The sequence below is a fragment of the Electrona antarctica genome (assembly GCF_951216825.1).
Source record: "Electrona antarctica genome assembly, chromosome: 24".
NCBI classification, from domain to species: Eukaryota; Metazoa; Chordata; class Actinopteri; order Myctophiformes; family Myctophidae; genus Electrona; species Electrona antarctica.
The window spans coordinates 19,098,190-19,117,237 of NC_136803.1; the positions used below are offsets into that span (position 1 = coordinate 19,098,190).

The following is a 19,048-nucleotide window of genomic DNA, read 5'->3' on the forward strand; positions in this document are numbered from 1 at the left end:
TTAAATTTACATAAAATGGAAATTTGTCTTTGGCACACCGGCAGTCAGTTACAACAATAAAACATTACAAAAAATACACAGGTGCATTAAGATACTATATAAAAATGCATTCACATTAACATAACAACAGTGATCATGAGCAGTGGAGATTAGACTATTTAAACATTTTCTTATTTAAAATGTCCACAGCCGTTGGCACAAACGAAGTTTTGTAACCCTTCTTTTTTGCTAATTTTGCCCTAAGCCTCCTGCCCGATGGCAACAAGTCAAATTCAGAGTGAAGAGGATGGGTAGAATCATTGTAAATCTGAATTGCTTTTTTGGTTATGGAGCGGTTGTATATGTCCTGAAGTTGCAATTGTTTATCTCCAATGATCTTACTTGCCTGGTTGACTACCTGGGTGAGCTTGTTTTTATCTCTAACTGAGAGATTCCCAAACCAGGACACGATATTAAAAGTGAGAACACTCTCAGTGAGTGATCTATAGACCATGGTCAGGGTGTGTTTACTGGCATTAAAACTTCTCAGTTTCCTGAGAAGATAAAGCCGCTGCCTTGCCTTTTTGTAGATGTTATCTGCATTGGTCTGAAAGGTGAGTTTATTGTCTATGGTCGTTCCCAGATATTTAAAGTCACTGACCTGCTCCACTTCCTCCCCACTCATAGTAACAGGCCTAAAGATGGACCCTGAGCCCTCTGCTCTTGACCCCCCTCCCAAACACAGCTCCTTGGTCTTAGTGACATTAAGGTCAAGGAAGCTGCTGTCAAACCAGGTGGCAATACGGTCGATGTGCTGGGAGTAAGAGGGACTGGAAACGTCCTGCAGGCAGGCAACCAGGGCCATTTCGTCAGCGTACTTTATGAGAGAGAAGTCTGTGTTGTTATATTTCAACTCATTTGTGTATAGGGAAAATAACAGAGGGGATAACTGAAGTTTACTTCACCTCAGATTGATCGTCTGTACGACTGGAAGAAGAGTCCAGAGACGGACGTGGTGACCACCCTGAAGAAACAGAAGAAGAACACCAAAGACGAGTTTGACGAGCGAGTCAAGGCCGTCATCTTGGAGTTCTCTGAGCAGGTATACAACTCACATCGCTGTCTTAAAGGTCCTACACGTGAATTTAAACTTTTCTGTTTTATATCCCTACAAATACCCAATTTTGCGTTGTGAGCTCGTAGATCGGCTATTTTCAGCATGCAACCAAGTGTAAAATGACTTATGTCTTTTACTTATACTGAATCTCTTGTCCACTAGTCCCTTCCTAACATTTTAATCTAGTTTATATTTGTTGACGAAATTGTCAATATATTTAGTCTCAGGTTTACTCATCATACTGTAGCTTAGTTTTCATTTAGTTTCCATTTAGTTTTCATCAGTGGAAAAAAAAAAAGGTAGTCGACTTTTCGGTCAAAGTATTTCATTAGTCGACAAAATCAACATTAAGTTGTTGTTTTTCAGGGTCTGAACGCGGCGCTGTTCCACGAGAACAAGGACCCCAGGACCTTCGTGTCCCTGGTGCCCACCTCTGCCCACAGCGGGGACGGCATGGGCAACCTGATCGCTCTGCTGGTGGAGCTCACTCAGACCATGCTGGCCAAGAGGCTGGCGCACTGCGACGAGCTCAGGGCGCAGGTCATGGAGGTAGGTGACACTGTCACTGTGTGTGTGTGTGTGTGTGTGTGTGTGTGTGTGTGTGTGTGTGTGTGTGTGTGTGTGTGTGTGTGTGTGTGTGTGTGTGTGTGTGTGTGTGTGTGTGTGTGTGTGTGTGTGTGTGTGTGTGTGTGTGTGTGTGTGTGTGTGTGTGTGTGTGTGTGTGTGTGTGTGTGTGTGTGTGCGTGCATGTGCGCGTCAGTGTTGATTTAGTCGACTAAAATGTATTTTGGCGGGCCTTGATGCCGTTGTAATGACAGATTTTGCACATGCTGAAAATAGCTAACCTACAAGCTCACAACGCGTCGCGCTGCAAAGCTTATAGATCTGCTATTTTCAGCATGCAACCAAGTGTAAAATGACTGGATCTCTTGTCCACTATAGTCCCTTCCTAACCTTTTAGTCTAGTTTTAATTTGTTGACGAAATTGTCAGGATATTTAGTTTTAGTCTTCATAGCTTAGTTTTTATTTAGTTTCCATTTAATTTTCGTCAGTGAAAAAAGGTAGTCGACGAACATTTTTCGTCTTAGTTTTAGTCGACGAAATCAACACTGGTGTGTGTGTGTGTGTGTGTGTGTGTGTGTGTGTGTGTGTGTGTGTGTGTGTGTGTGTGTGTGTGTGTGCGTGAGCGTGAGCGCACTCGCAAACCGATATCGATGTGGTTCTGCTTCACTGTTTGTCTAATTTGGAAATTTGAGGTTCATAAAATACTGAAATATGTACGTGGATGTAATTGTAAAACAATTGTCTTGATATTAGGCAGCTGCATGCGCGCATAAGATGCCTTTCTAAGCCTATACATAAAATATTGTGCATATCTCTTGGCATTGCATCTGCACGATGTCTTTAATCGAAAGTTCAAATAAAGGTGTGTGTGCGTGTGCGCGCAGGTCAAAGCGCTACCTGGCATGGGAACCACTATCGATGTGATTCTGATCAACGGTACTCTGAGGGAAGGGGAGACCATCATCGTTCCTGGAGTGGAAGGACCAATCATCACGCAGATCAGAGGACTCCTCCTACCTCCTCCAATGAAGGAACTCCGAGTCAAGGTTTGACACTCCTCGTCTCTCCCCTCCCCTCCTCTCTCTACACGTCTCCCTCTCCCCTCCTCTCTCTACACTCCTCTCCTATTCATACAGTGTATACATTTGAGACGGTAACGTTGTGAGCGAACATTTCGTGCGCAGTTCAGTTCGGCAAGTTACAGTTGGAGGCCATCGATATTGTCCTTTTCTTTTTGCTGAGGTTTGCGTGATCTGCGCAAAAGGACAGTTAACCCATTTTGGGCGGGAACCCCTTTTGGTGTTTTAAACATTATGATATAATTTAGCTATTGAAAAATAGCAGATCTACAAGCTCATAGCGCGCCACCGAGTGGCGCGCTACGAGCTTGTAGGTCTGCTATTTTTGAAAAATCGTGAAAATATTTATTTCAGAAACATTTTGAGGTCAGGCCTAAATGGGTCAATATCGGTGGCACCCAACTGTATAGACCGTCCGTGACGCATGGCCGGCATGCAGAAGTGCCGCCTGCGCTCCGCGGCCGCGATACGTCAGCGACCCTACCCCTGTGTTTACAACCCAGCAGTGTTGTTTTGGGCAACAAATTTAGATTTTAGTTTTAGTCAGTCTCTTGAATTGTTTTCATTTAGTTTTAGTCACATTTTAGTCAAAAGTCGGCCTCCAATGGGCCATGGCTCAGTGGTCCAGGCACCTTGGCTGGTAATCCAGTCTGGCAGTGTGCCGCGGGTTCGACTCCCGATCCCGACGGCCTTTACTGCATGTCTTCCCCCATCTCTCTCCCCATTTCCTGTCAGCCTACTGTCTGTCCCTCCATAAAAAATAAATAAATAAAGGCGAAAGCCAAAAAAAATAAAACATTAAAAAAAGTAAAAAGTCGGCCTCCTGGTGGCGCTATAACAGGCCGTTCTGGAAAATTTGGGGCAGAGGTTCATCGTTGACATCTAGGGAGTGTGCAAAGTCTGGCATCGACCGGGTTAACGGTGCCGGAGATTAGCTGGAAACGGACGGACGGACGGAGTGCAAAACATACTCTCTCCCCATGCCTTCGGCCTGGTGGAGACAATTAATGAATATCTGTGGATCATTGTGTTGACAGAACCAGTACGAGAAGCACAAGGAGGTCAACACGGCTCAAGGGGTGAAGATTCTGGGTAAAGACCTGGAGAAGACTCTGGCAGGGCTCCCCCTGCTGGTGGCACACAGAGAGGACGAGATCCCCGTGCTCAGGGTAGGACGCACGCGCACGCCGCACACACCAGTGTTGATTTTGAATAACATTTAATTTAGTTTTAGTCCTATTTTAGGTAAAATCAGCATTCATAAAAGTGTGTGTGTGTGACTGTATGACTGTGTGCGTGTGTGACTGTGCATGCGCGTGCGTGACTGTGTGTGTGTGTGTGTGCGTAACTGTGTGTGTGTGTGTGTGTGTGTGTGTGTGTGTGCGTGACTGTGTGTGCATGCGTGCGTGACGTGCGTGACTGTGCATGCAGGATGAGCTAGTGAAGGAGTTGAAGCAGACTCTGAATGCCATCAAGCTGGAGGATAAGGGTGTTTACGTCCAGGCCTCCACGCTGGGCTCTCTGGAGGCTCTGCTGGAGTTCCTCAGAGTCTCCAAAGTACCTGTAAGTACCTGTCTGTGAGGCAGTCTGTCTGTCTGTCTGCTAATTCAATCGACATTAATTTGATTATGAACATGATCACATTATTAGACGTCATTGTGGTTCTCTTTGACAAATTATCGACCAGACAAAAATCAATTGTCTCTCTCTCTCTCCCTCTCTCTGTGCGTGTGCAGTATGCTGGTATCAACATAGGTCCTGTCCATAAGAAGGATGTGATGAAGGCCTCTGCCATGTTGGAACACGACCCACAGTACGTTTACACTGTCTGCCATACTGCACCATGAGTATCTCTGCCTACCTGTCTGTGTCTCGTCTCTCTCTATCTATCTGCCTGTCTTTCGTATTGTCTGCATGTCTTCTCATTGTGCGTTTGCGAGCGTGCAGGTATGCCGTGATCCTGGCGTTCGACGTGAAGATCGAGAGGGACAGCCAGGACATGGCGGACAGCCTGACGGTGAGGATCTTCTCGGCAGAGATCATCTACCACCTGTTCGATGCCTTCACCAAGTACCGAGAGGACTACAAGAAGGCCAAGCAGGAGGAGTTCAAGTGAGCGAGAACAGCACACGCACACGTCGCTCACATGGATTCAAGTTCTCAGTCAACCACGGCTGATTTCAGTCATTTGGATTCCATAGAAGCCACAGCGTGTCTTCTGTGAAAGCCGAAAGCATGCTGCGCACCGAAAATAGCAGATCTACAAGCTCACAACAGCTTGTAGATCTGCTATTTTCGGTCATTAGTAATTTGTGTTACAAATTAGTGTTGAGTCGATGTGTTGAACAGTTCTTTCAGTGTGTCTGCTGTAATGTCAAATATGATATCCTTCATAAACATACAGTATGGCAGAAATTAACCTGTGTGTGTGTGTGTGTGTGTGTGTGTGTTTCTCTCTCTCTCTCTCCTCTCTCCTCTCTCCTCTCTCTCTCTCTCAGACATGTAGCAGTGTTTCCGGTCAAGTTGAAGATCCTCCCTCAGTACATCTTTAACTCCAGAGACCCCATCGTGATGGGAGTCACCGTGGAGTCAGGCGCCCTCAGGAATGGCTGCCCCATCTGTGTGCCCACCAAGGGGGTGAGTGTACACGCACATGTGTGTGTGCTACTGTGCGTGCGTGTGTGCGCGCGCTGTGAATTCGATTATTCAATGCATTTAGATTAGCCACATGAACAGTGTTGATTTCGTCGACTAAAACGAAGACGATAAATGTCCGTCGACTACCTTTTATCACTGGCGAAAACGAAATGGAAACTAAATTAAAACTAAGCTATGATGACTAATACTAAGACTAAATATATTAACAATTTTGTCAACAAATAAAAACTAAAAGTAAAATGTTAGTAAGGGACTAGTGGACAAGAGATCCAGTATAAGTCATTTTACACTTGGTTGTATGCTGAAAATAGCCGATCTACAAGCTCACAACGCGTCGCAGCAACATCAAGGCCCGCCAAAATAAATTTTATTTGACTAAATCAACTGTAGATTTAGTCGACTAAAATCGGTCTAAAACTAGACTAACACTAAAACATTCCATTTGACTAAAATGTGACTGAAACTAAATGAAGTTTCGTTCCAAAGACTATGACTAAACTAAAATAGAAATTTGCTGCCAAAAACAGCACTGCGTTGTATTAGAGAATGTGTGCGTGACACTTCGCTAACCCCATTCTTCAAAATTCGACTGGAAATGAATCAGCTTAAAGGTATATTCAGTGATTTCGCTTCATTCAAATATCACTTATTTTTTATTTGTATTTAGATAATCCTCCCTACTATAGAGTATGCTGACTATAAGGAGTTCCTCCCTGTCCCCAGTGAGCCCCTGGGGTCAAAAAACCCTAGTTTAAGTTTTGGTGGCGGGTGGCAAAGCCTTCATCCAATCAGGATGAGAGGGGCCTTCCTCCAATCATGTGTGGGGGGCGGGCCATGGTGCACATGCTGTTGCACTTCCCCCCACTGTAGAGCGTGTGCATGTGCACATTTTGTTACCGGGGCGGACTGGGTGGTTTTCCAAATCACCCAAATCACTGAATGCTCCTTTAAAGTGTTAATAATTGAATTGATTCTCGTTTTCTAGTTGACATGTATTTCTAAGAATTGATTGATTGATCGAATACTTTATTAGACAGAAATTTGAACAGCATGAGGTACAGTCAGACATTTGAGCTTAAAGGATAACACAAAAAAAGTCCATTGTGGTCACATGGAACATAAGCGAAACTATTGTTGGTGTGCGTGTGCGTGTGCGTGTGCGTGTGTGTGTATGTGCGCGTGCGTGCGTGCGTGCAGTTTGTGGACATCGGCATAGTGACCAGCATTGAGATCAATCACAAGACGGTGGACATGGCTAAGAAGGGTCAGGAGATCTGCATTAAGATTGAACCCATCCCTGGAGAGTCTCCCAAGATGTTCGGACGACACTTTGAGGCCACCGACTTCCTCGTCAGCAAGGTACACACACACACACACACACACACACACACACACACACACACAGCCTGCTTCGCTGCGTTTCATGAATTGTTTTGTCACTTCGCTACTCAGTCTGGCCAACAGTGTTGATTTCGTCGACTAAAACTAAGATGAAAAATGTCCGTCGACTACCTTTTTCCACTGACAAACTAAAGGGAAACTAAATAAAACTAAGCTATGATGACTAAAACTAAGACTAAATATACTGACAATTTCGTCAACAAATACAAACTAGACTAAAATGTTAGGAAGGGACTAGTGGACAAGAGATCCAGTATAAGTCCTTTTACAATTAGTTGAATGCTGAAAATAGAAAAAATTAGACTAATACATTCCAGGTGACTAAAATGTGACTAAAACTAAATTAAAAACTATTCAAGAGACTATGACTAAAACTAAAGTAGAAATTTGCTGCCAAAAACGACACTGGCCAGTTCGAGACTCGAGAGTAAAACCTACGGTAAAAATATTATTCAGTAGTCCACTATATCGGTACTACAAAAAAAACAGATGGCTGTGTGGGGTGGATTTTAGTTTAATGATACGTGCGCAGCAGTAGCTGTGCAGTGCACATTGATACCGCGTCAAACTGGTGGGGTTTTTTTTTTTTTTACCTTGAACCCGCACCAAAAGACCAATTGGTGGGTTGTTTTTTTTTTAACCTTGAACCCGCGCGCACCAAAAGACCAATTGGTGGGTTTTTTTTTTTTTAACCTTGAACCCGCACGCACCAAAAGACCAATCAGAAGCCACGGGTCAATTTCACCTGTTTACATGTCCCGCCTATCTTGGAGATAGGACCCTTTCCAGACTGAGGAGCGAAGTGACAAAACAAATTCTGGAAACGCAGCGATTCAGGCTGGAACCCAGGCTGGAACCCAGGCTACCATAGTATAGCTTTGTGGGTGGACGTCGCAAACAATACATCCAAACATAATTCCACTATTATTTTTGTTTGTGTATTGTGTCTAATATTTTATTAATTCCTTCTATTTTTGAATATTTATATGTATATTTTTATGTGCCTTTTATTTCAATGTATCTTTGTTAATGGTACAAGATACCGGGGTTGTGGCTCTTTCAGAGCGGAAACTCTGGGGGGAGGGGGAGGGGGAGGGGTAAAAAGCTCAATCATTTTTGTATGCTATTTTTGACTCATATGTGACTTGAAATAAAAAATGAATAAAAAAAACGAAAAGAAAAAAAAACATAATTCCACTATAGTCCCCCCTCTAACATTTAGTCTTGTTATAGTTCTCTGTCATAAACTATCTCTCCCCCCCCCCCCCTCTGTCTCTCTCTCTCCCCCCCCTCTCTGTCTCTCTCCCCCCTCTGTCTCCCTCTCTCTCTGTCAGATCACACGGGCGTCCATCGATGCGCTGAAGAACTGGTTCCGTGACGAGATGACCAAGAATGACTGGCAGCTCATCATGGAGCTGAAGAAGACCTTCGAGATCATCTGATCGGAGAGGCCCCGCCCCCTGTGACCAGGCCGAGACCACCACCACCCTCACCAACCCCAAGAAACACACACACATGGGGGAATAAAAACCATGAACGCTAGCGGAGGAGAAACGGAACAAAACAAAGCGTTTTGTGGGGGTTTCTCCCTCTTCTCTTGGAAAAGGAACTTGTTTTTTTTCTTTTTTTTTTTACTGTTGTAAACAGTGATTGTTTAGACGGCATTTCCACACACACACGCGCGCACACACACACGTGCACACACACACACACTGTAAAGAGTACAATTAAAGACTTGAATCTCTGTTCCAAGATGCCTGTTTCTCCGGAATGATCTAGTGTGATCTTCATTATCTATATTTGAGACGGATGCTTTGAGATCTCCCAGCCACCATGACCACACACACACACACACACACACACACACACACACACACTGTAAAGAGTACAATTAAAGACTTGAATCTCTCCACAGGGACTTAAAGCCCCCCCCCCCCCCCCCCCCCCCCCCGGCGTGCACCAGGAATTAGCAGATCTACAAGCTTATAACATGCCGCCATGTGACACCTTGTAAGCTTGTAGATCCAGCTTTCAGTGCTGGCTGGCTCTGGCGGCCATGTTGGAGCCAGAGTTCACCCGCCATGCGGCGGGAGTACGTCCGCTGTGTGTTTTTAAAAGGTCTGAGGTCAACGGCTACTAGACAAGGGTTGTGAGACAGGCAGATAGGCAGGCAGACAGGTCAGATCTGTTGAGCTTGTGTGTGTAGGACAGGACAAGGCAGGCAGGCAGACAGACAGACTGTGGTTTTGTCTCTGAAAAACAGACAGAAAGACAGCGTTGAGTTGTGTTTATTCAAAATGAATCGGACTAGTTTTCATTGTGTGTGTGTGTGTGTGTGTGTGTATGTGTGCATGCGCGCGGGCGAGTGTTTGGCTGAACTCTTATCCAGCCATTTGAAGTTGCTCTGGATCAGAGGAGGGCATGCTGGGTATTGTAGTCAAGGGAGACATTTTAGATAGTTCTAGTGAATGTACAGTAGATGCAGGTAAACAGCCCGCTGCCACGCTGGGGTTCTTCTAGCGGACTGTGTTCGACGCTCCAGTCGTTAACCACACAAACCCCAGCCTCTCATTGACCACCAGAACCCCATGCAGTCTCACTGTAACCACCAGAACCCCACAGTCTTTGCTATAACCAACAGAAGCCCAGCCTCACTATTCTGAGGGCGAGACATTTGCCTAAAATATTCCGTCTCTACAACGCGTCGTGTTGATCGACAGGCTTTTTTTCCCAGCCAAGCCATTTTGGAGTAGAGGTGAAAGAAAAGGTTGCCAACTAAAAGGTCCTTTTCGCACTTAACGGCATGGTTGAATAAACGGAAATGCGTCTGCGAGTATATTTCACATTTAAGACATTCATTTGCTATTCATTTTGTCGATGCCATATTAATACAAGTGGGTTATTTTGCGGACGCTAAATAAATCGGCCGCGTTTTGGAATATTGTATTACGTCGCCTTTTCTTCGCCGCGTAATATCTCCGTTAGCGCTGCGTGTTGGGTAGCCGACCTTTATTTACTATAGTGCGCCCTGGGGTTCCAGCCCAGACAACTCAGTGTTCAAGTTCAAGTTGATGAAATCCTCTCTCTGGCTTGTTGAAATAGTTCAGGTCGGCCAGTGAATTGTTGAATGGATCCATTAGCCCACGGTGGCTGTTGTTTTATTATTGGCCTGGTTTAGGCCCTCCTGCTGGCCCGATTTTGAACCTAAATTGTGTTCTGATGTTTGAGGAGCTCATGAATATAGTCTGGTAAAATGTATTCCTTTTAATATGTCTTCTGTATATAATATCTGCGAAACAATTCTCCTTATGTGGCACCATACTGTATGTGTTATGTCACCGTGCGTACAACACAATTCGGCATTTCGCAGAGAAATAAATGGAAGACGTAAAGGACGTAAGGGTGTCTTTTCCCACGTTATATGACGATCTCGTTGGGTATTTTTATTACACATTATAAAGCCTGCTTCGCATCGGAAACATATCGATATAGGTTCAAAATCGACATAACATTTATCTTTAAAAGGGAGACTCAATCCTGAAGGAGTGAGCAGTTTATCAACGAGACAAAAATGTTCATGGTTTAGTTTTAGTTTTTATTGCTGCGGTGTCGTCCCCCCCCCCCCCCCCCCCCCCCCCCCACACACTTTGTATTCAGATGCCTGGACTTCAGTTCAACCCAGAACTCAGAGGGGGTGCAAGATTTATCCAAATGGACCCTTTTTTGGTTACATTTGCACCTTGCACCCTCTCTGGGTTACACTTTGGGTATATTAGCAGAGGACTGCAGAAAGCGACTGAGCAATCCAAGTGTATTTATAGACACACGTTATAAAACGACTCACTCCCACTACTGGGCACTGCCTTGAAAAACTACAACTCCCAAAATAGCCGATCTACAAGCTCACAATGTGCCGCGATGCGACACATTGTGAGCTTGTAGATCTGCTATTTTCTACTGGGCACTGCCTTGAAAACTACAACTCCCACCAGGACTTTTTCAGCTTCTCTGACGTTTTCCTTGATGTTGATGAATATTTGCAATGCAAATTGTTGAAAATGGATTAAAATCTATTCTACAAAAAAACAAATCTCACTTTATTTACTATTTTTTTCCATCCCTATAGATATAAAATTGATAATAGTCTTCACCATTATTACATGTATCGGTGAATACAGCTAGATAATGTACAAGAATGACTATTGTTGTGTATCCTGTGTGTAAACTATGGATGGATAGATGGATGATTGTTAACCCATTCTGGACGGGAACCCCTTTTGGTGTTTTAAGCATTATGTTCTACTTTAGCTATTGATGTTATACTTTAGCTATTGTTATACTTTAGCTACTTTAGCTATTTAGCAGATCTACAAGCGCGTAGCCTTGTTTCACTTGAAAATGTGACACAAATCTTTGAATATATTATTCTCTTTCACAGCGAACGTTTTAAACTCAAATCCTTGCTCTGGGAGGTCCCTGGAACAATACATTTCCAGATGGGGGTTGTGGGCAAATACAGATAATCCTAGGGGTCCTTGACATGGAAAAGGTTAAGCTGCATGGGTTTGGGGACCACCTGGAAGGACCACTGGTTGAAAACCTGCACTGACCTACGTACATTGAAGGGTAGAGTGGATGCAGTGGCGAGTGTCGGCCAGCAGGTGCCGTATTCTCCCGGGTTTAATGTTGTGGTATGAGTAGGTGGGTAGGCCATAGAGTTTAAGGTGCGTCCATCATAACAAAAACAAAAACCAATCAGCATTAAATGAATGCAGAAGGAAATGACTTGTTGGAGCCACAGCGCAGTGACACGCAGCTCTCTGTCAAAGTGAAACTACAGTACACTAACAACAACACTTTACAACAACAACACTCAGGTAAGCTTCTAGATTCAATGTCAGCCTTCCTTCCAGACAGGTGTGTGTGTTTACGCTGTTATTAATATTAATGGCAGACACGTGTGTGTGTGTGTGTATTTGTTTATTTAGCATCTAGTCGTTCTCAGACGTGTTTTTTGTTAATTGGGAACGTTCTTACACTAAGAGTTACAGACATGATGTAAGGGTCCATTTGGTTCTATTTGTACAGTTGTACACTCAGAGTTTGGTTCCATTTCATTTGTACAGTACATTACCTGTAAGGGTTCATTTGGTTCCATTTGTACACTCAGAGTTACAGACATGTAAAGGGTCCATTTGGTTCCATTTGTACACTCAGACAGACCTGTAAGGGTCCATTTGGTTCCATTTGTACACTCCGAGTTAGACCTGTAAGGGTCCATTTGGTTCCATTTGTAAACTGTGTAGACAGTTACAGACTGGTAAGGGTTCCATTTTTGTACACAGGCCCCTTTTTCAACAAACAACTTTGGTTCTAGAACTGGTACTGTTTAAACCAAATGGACCCATAAATAAGGGTCAGTTTAAATATAAATTATTAAAAAGAAAACCTTTTTCTAAATTGTAAAATAGTTCATGTTTCACTGGTGCGTTTTTTCTCTCGCTGCGACATTGAAGATGTTCTATCAATTCCTAGAACAAGTGATTGAAGTGACAGAGAGGAGGGGACTCAGCTGTGGCTTCAGTTCAAACCACTTCCTGGCACGCGCGCACACACACACACACACACACACCTAATGGTGGAAGACCATCTCACTATTACACGCACACACACGCTACTGAAATTCTCTCTCGCTCTCTAGCTCTCTCTCAACACCCACACAAGCCACACAGTCCTAATCCGCAACATCTCTGAGTCATTTCATATAACTTTGGATGGTCCTTAATTGGCATGAAAACTACAGATTTAAATGGCATTTGTAGAACCGGCCTCAGGTCTTAATGGGATGGACATTAGATGGACATTCTGCTATTCCAGTGGTTTTCAACCATTGTTAACCCAAAAAGTACCCTTATTAGATCTTTAACTCTTGAGAGCGTAAAATGAAACCAAATGGACCCGTACGCTCTCAAGAGTTACATTATTGTTAAACATCTGCATTACTTTAAGTTTACAGTCTACAGGTTATCTCTCCTTTGGTACTGGTATCATTCCATACATACAGCATGGAATTGTGGACAAAATCCTATCCGACGATAGCAAAATATTTATAGTTTTGGGTCTGAGAGACTCATCAAAATGGTGGTCCGTGGATCAGATGCCGAGTAAATAAGGGGCCTTGATATGAAAAGGGTCGTGTTAATTCAGACTGACAGAAGGTGTGAGGTGGACCTGCATGGTTAAAAAAAACCATTCAGGACGGGAACCCCTTTTGTTGTTTTAAGGATTATGTTCTACTTTATCTATTGAAAAATAGCGGATCTACAAGCTCGATTGTAGATCTGCTATTTTTGAAAAAGCGTGAAACTGGCGCAAATCATTGAATATACATATTCTTTCGGAGAGAACGTTTTTAACTCAAATCTTTGAATATATATATTATTTCGGAGAGAACGTTTTTAACTCAAATCTTTGCTTCTGGGGGAGGGGGGGGGGTCCCTGGAACAACATAGTTTCAGACTCACAGAAACATGGGGTTTTCAGAAAACTGTCAGGATTTAGAAGCCATTTGTAGAATTGTCCTCAGGCAGTGATGCAAATATCCTGCATCCTTAGACTCACTAAATTGAGAAAGGTCACCCTCCGGGGGTCCTGGGATGCAATACTGTACTCAGTACTGTACTCTGATGTCGTTATAGTAGGACTCATACAATGTCCCTGGGACCCCATCTAAAAGACCACCTCTGGGTCCCGGTACTCATTACATTGAAAACCTCTTTACGTCACTGCTCAGGTCTTAACGAGGTTCCTCTGCTGTCTCTCTCTCTGCACCATGCAGGGGTTCAGTGGAACGGGTTTACGGGACAGAAGGTCACCACAACACGGAGAACATTCTCCAACAACAGCTCCCATGCTTCAGCACCACCGCTGAAGGACCGTGTGTGTGTGTGTGTGTGTGTGTGTGTTGTGTGTGTGTGTAGAAGAGGGCGTGCGCATGTGTGTGTGTATGTGTTTTTGAGAGTGTGAGAAGAACATCATGTCTGCGGACATGTCTCCTCTCTCCTGCTCTCCTCTCGACCATCCCAGCTCCTTCTTCTCCCCGTCTCCTCCTCCTCTTCCTCCCCTCCTCTCCCCAGCCTCCTCCTCCTCCTCTGCTCTCAGCCAGATGTTCCCTGGGGAGGGGGAATCTCCTGCCATGATGGACCCCCTCTTCCAGGGTCTCCTGCTGTCGCCCGCGGACCACCACCACCACCACCGTGCCTCTCCCCCCTCCTCCCTGCACTGGACACCTCCTCCTCCTCCTCTCTCCCCCCACCCCCAGACCCTCCTCCCCCCTCCCCTGCGACCTCTTGACCTCCGCCCCCCACATGACCCGTTGAACCTCCAGACCAGACAGAGTATGTTCCACGCACATCTGCGTGAGCAGGTAGGAAGGGAGCAAAGCCATTTTTGCGATGTTTCAGAGAGAGAGTCAGTCAGGACATTCCACATTACATCTATCACAGCAATAACTGTGTTGTTGTTTCTCCTCCAGAAAGACGGAGTGGACCAGTGGAGATCCAGCCATGACCACAACCAGGTGGTGGTTCCTGGACTGAATGGACACAAACCACACGCCCACAACCAGCTCCACGGACACCACACCGACGTGCATGCATACACACACCTCCTGAATCACCCCAACGCACACACACACCTCCCGAATCACCCCAACGCACACACACACCTGTATGACTCGCATGCGCAGTTCCTCTCACACTCCGACACACTCGCACACGCACGAGCGTACAGCTCACACACGCACCCCGCCACGTACGCTCTCCTCCCCGCCGCCGCCGCCCCTTACATCGCGTCTCTGTACGACCCCGCGACCTACGAGCCCGAGGTCACAGAACAGGGCTGGCATCGTCATCAGTCGCCCGCGCTGAAAGACTTCGCACACTCTGTGCCACACACACACATGGGGGACTCACGCTCTGTGCCACACACACACATGGGGGACTCGCGCTCTGTGCCACACATACACACGGAGGACACACACAGTCGCTGCTGGGCCCTGCATGACCAGTACACTCTGCATCCTCATGCCAGCGTCCAGGTAAACATGTCACTATTATTACATTTTATTTCACGGTTTGGTCGAACGCTTGATTCTGATTGGTGTGTTATTTCTGAATAATCGGCTCGATAAGAGACCTGTGTCTAATCGAAGACTTTGGAACAACATCATTTTCAGATGGGGGTCAGCGGACAATTTCATATTATTTCTGGGGTCCTTGACATGAAATAGTTTGAGAACGACACTGACATAGAAAACTGATTTAGAAGACATTTTGTAGAATCTAAATGGTCCAAAAATGGGTTAATATTGTCAGTTAAAAATGTCTTGCTTGTGGACAGGCCTACCTCCTCCAGCAGCAGCAGCAGCAGGGCCATGCTGCGGAGGAGGTGCTCTCTCCCCAGACATGGTGCTCTTCGCTGGGCTTCCAGTCTCCTGCCGGCAGCCTGAGTGGACAGAGCTCCGTGGAAGCCAGTCCAGCCTTATCCAGTCCCCAGTATGACCCCATGAGTACTAGCCACGTACAGGGTTACTACTGCTCCCCTGGAGCGCATCCAGCCCAGCCTGTGTACCCTCCTCCTCCCACCTCCATCCAACAGTACCCTCCTCCACCCTCCAATACACCCACCTCCATCCAACAGTACCCTCCTCCACCCTCCAATACACCCACCTCCATCCAACAGTACCCTCCTCCACCCTCCAATACACCCACCTCCATCCAACAGTACCCTCCTCCACCCTCCAATACACCCACCTCCATCCAACAGTACCCTCCTCCACCCTCCAATACACCCACCTCCATCCAACAGTACCCGCCTCCACCCTCCAATACACCCACCTCCATCCAACAGTACCCGCCTCCACCCTCCAATACACCCAGCTCCATCCAACAGTACCCTCCACCCTCCAATACACCCAGCTCCATCCAACAGTACCCTCCACCCTCCAATACACCCACCTCCATCCAACAGTACCCTCTACCCTCCAATACACCCACCTCCATCCAACAGTACCCTCCTCCACCCTCCAATACATGCACCACCTCCATCCAACAGTACCCTCCACCCTCCAATACACCCACCTCCATCCAACAGTACCCTCCACCCTCCAATACACCCACCTCCATCCAACAGTACCCTCTACCCTCCAATACACCCAGCTCCATCCAACAGTACCCGCCTCCACCCTCCAATACACCCACCTCCATCCAACAGTACCCGCCTCCACCCTCCAATACACCCACCTCCATCCGACAGTACTATCCACCCTACTTCACCTCTGACTGCATGGGTGGGTAATTAGTCGGCTACTTTTACTCACTTACACCTAAGACATTTGCTTTTGTTTATTTTGTCATATTCCTATATGCCAATAATTTTATGAAGCCATGAATTCAAGGTTTCATGGAGTGTGTAATTGATAGACAATAAAGTAAGTCATGTTTTGGGTGAACTATATAATCTATATGAAAGTTCATATACAGCGATTGGTCCTCACTAATGCTCATGATAAGATGGCACCCTTTCTGTAGAGTCACTCTGTTTTGTCATTGGTGTAGGCCAGGGGTGGTACGATTCACTTACCTCCTGATTCCATACGATATCGATACCTGATATACTATTTGATTTATATTGCGATTCTTAAATGTATTGCGATTCGATTCGATATTGCGATTTATTGTGACTTTAAAAGTTACTTTGCTTTTATTATAGTAGAACATTTGAAAACAATTCTAAACAATATAGACCATGAAAAGTTAAATCATACACTTCAATTCAGCTTCAGTCTTTCTGACATGAAATAAATGAAATAAAAATCGATTATGAACTTTGCGATTAGACTTTAATATTGTTGCATTAAAAATCGCGATATATATATCCATGAATCGACCCCCCCCCCCCCCCCCATCCCTGCGTTGGTGGGGCTGTGGACAGTTCAGAAACCAGCCTGCCAATGGAACCAGCGATGGGGGATTCCAATCTGTCTCTTCATGAAAAATGTTATGCTTGCTGAAATAGAAGCCATTGTTCTTTCATTAATTCATGTGACAGGTGAGCCTCCATCCCAGTCCAGCTGCACCTCCACCACCAACACCCCCACCCAGGACCACGCTGTTTGTTCCATGACGGAAACACAGGAGCTGTGGTGGAAGGTATAACTAAAATATATATGCTGTTTACTAAAGATCTGGACAGACAGGGAGACCCTTGTTACTGAACAATATAGACCTATTTAACAATTAACACTGTCTGTTACTGAACAAACACTATAGCAATGATTACTATCACAACATAGAGCTATTTAACACTGTGTTACTTAACAAACAATCTATAGCAATATAGCGATTACTAGACTAATAGAGCTACTAATCGAGCTACAATAAAGTATAACTTACACAACAGAGTGCTTCTTCCCTCACTGAACAGGATACTCCGTCACTGCATCAGTTCATCAGTGAGACCCTGATGCTGACCCCGGCCCCCCGTGGACGCCAACATGCCTCCCAGTACCCCCCCAACAACACGGCCCCCCGTGGACCCCAACATGCCCCCGACGCCTCCCTGTACCCAGAGCCCCGGTAGGCCTGTCACTATAACAATACTGTACATAATCGTCTGCTCGATATTAAGTTAAGTATATAGTATATTTGACCATAGTACATTATTTATTTTGATTATTGGTAGTGGTCATTGTCAGTCATTCCTTTGTATATTTTAAGTTATTTGTCTTTATCTTTCCTGTCCAATTTCTGTTCACAAATGATACGTAGCTTGCGGAGTTAGTTCAGTCAGATATACTCGAGCAGCTTCATGCTGTGCTCAAGGGCGCATACACATACTCGAGGGGTTAATATGCTGCATTATGTGGGTGTATTCAGTGTTTGCAAGACCCACACAAACAGGTGTGTAATTTTTCATTTATAACTTCCAATGTCCTAAAAAAAAACACGATGACAATAAACTAAACTATGACTAAACTGTGATGTTGGTACCAGGCCGCTGCCCCGGTCCGTCTGCCCGCCTTGGACCACTGCCTCCAGTCTGAAGCCCACCCAGACCACCGCGTACCTCTACCTCACTGATGCACCAGAGCAGCGTGTCAAGGTTTTATACTTTTACTTTGTTAATTTGTTTTTTTTATTGGTATTTAATTTTGATGTTGTTTTGTTTTATTATTTTTTTCAATTTGAGTTTACTGTTAAAATTTGTTTGTAAGGTGGACTTTTTTTTCACGCTTACTTTTAGTTGAGTTTGTCCATGGGTTTGTAGTTCAGAGACATTTAAAAAATAGCAGATCTATAAGCTTGTAGATTGGCTATTTCTTATTAAACTAAAACTAAGGCCATTTGTTTGTTTTGGTTTTGTTAACACACGATGCAGTTTCACTTAGTTATATATCTTTTTACATTGTTATTTCAGTTAATATAATAATGTTTTGTACGTGTATTTTTAAAGTTAAAAACTATAGCGTTAACTACAATTAACATTTGCAATGTTAATTGTCTCCCAGACCACTGCCCCGGACCTGGGGCTCGGGTGGGGAGCAGAGAGGAGGACAGGACTCCACAGGGGAGGAGGAAGAGGAGGAGGAGTTAGAGGAGGAAGAGGAGGAGGAGAAGAAGGAGGAGGAGGAGGAAGAGGAGGAAGAGGAGTTAGAGGAGGAGGAAGAGGAGGAGGAGAAGGAGGAGAAGGAGGAGGAGGAGGAGTTAGAGGAGGAGGAGGAGGAGTTAATGGAAGAGGAGAAGGAAGAGGAGGAAGAGGAGGAGGAGAAGTAAGAGGAGAAGGAAGAGGAGGGGGAGTTAGAGGAGGAGGAAGAGGAGGAGGAGTTAGAGGAGGGGGAGGTGGAGGAGAAAGAGGAGGAGGAGAAGGAAGAGGAGAAGGAAGAGGAGAAGGAAGAGGAAGAGGAGTTGGAGGAGAAGGAAGAGGAGGAGGAGTTAGAGGAGGGGGAGGTGGAGGAGAAAGAGGAGGAGGAGAAGGAAGAGGAGAAGGAAGAGGAGGAGGAGTTAGAGGAGGGGGAGGTGGAGGAGAAAGAGGAGGAGGAGAAGGAAGAGGAGAAGGAAGAGGAGTTGGAGGAGAAGGAAGAGGAGGAGGAGTTAGAGGAGGGGGAGGTGGAGGAGAAAGAGGAGGAGGAGAAGGAAGAGGAGGAGGAGTTAGAGGAGAAGGAAGAGGAGGAGGAGTTAGAGGAGGGGG

The 19,048-nt window shown here is 45.3% G+C and overlaps 2 protein-coding genes across 2 annotated transcripts in view; both read left to right on the top strand.

The window, feature by feature from the left end:
* eif5b (eukaryotic translation initiation factor 5B) overlaps positions 1 to 8,547 on the top strand; it is a 29,662-nt gene extending 21,115 nt beyond the window's left edge. The window contains exons 18-27 of the mRNA XM_079495586.1: positions 950 to 1,081; positions 1,463 to 1,645; positions 2,546 to 2,707; positions 3,778 to 3,909; positions 4,172 to 4,303; positions 4,477 to 4,553; positions 4,688 to 4,852; positions 5,239 to 5,377; positions 6,596 to 6,757; positions 8,134 to 8,547. Coding sequence (XP_079351712.1) covers positions 950 to 1,081; positions 1,463 to 1,645; positions 2,546 to 2,707; positions 3,778 to 3,909; positions 4,172 to 4,303; positions 4,477 to 4,553; positions 4,688 to 4,852; positions 5,239 to 5,377; positions 6,596 to 6,757; positions 8,134 to 8,241 — 1,392 coding nt within the window. The 3' untranslated portion in view covers positions 8,242 to 8,547. The remainder of the gene's footprint in view (positions 1 to 949; positions 1,082 to 1,462; positions 1,646 to 2,545; positions 2,708 to 3,777; positions 3,910 to 4,171; positions 4,304 to 4,476; positions 4,554 to 4,687; positions 4,853 to 5,238; positions 5,378 to 6,595; positions 6,758 to 8,133) is intronic.
* Positions 8,548 to 11,564: 3,017 nt separating this feature from the next.
* On the top strand, positions 11,565 to 19,039 carry LOC306917231 (uncharacterized protein; the record flags this gene model as incomplete). Its single annotated transcript, XM_079495364.1, has 10 exons — positions 11,565 to 11,676; positions 13,936 to 14,057; positions 14,121 to 14,225; positions 14,334 to 14,897; positions 15,200 to 16,148; positions 16,910 to 17,010; positions 17,285 to 17,436; positions 17,854 to 17,962; positions 18,369 to 18,509; positions 19,013 to 19,039. 10 exons carry the CDS (start codon positions 11,565 to 11,567, stop codon positions 19,037 to 19,039), a joined length of 2,382 nt encoding a protein of 793 aa, XP_079351490.1.
* Positions 19,040 to 19,048: the final 9 nt, after the last annotated feature.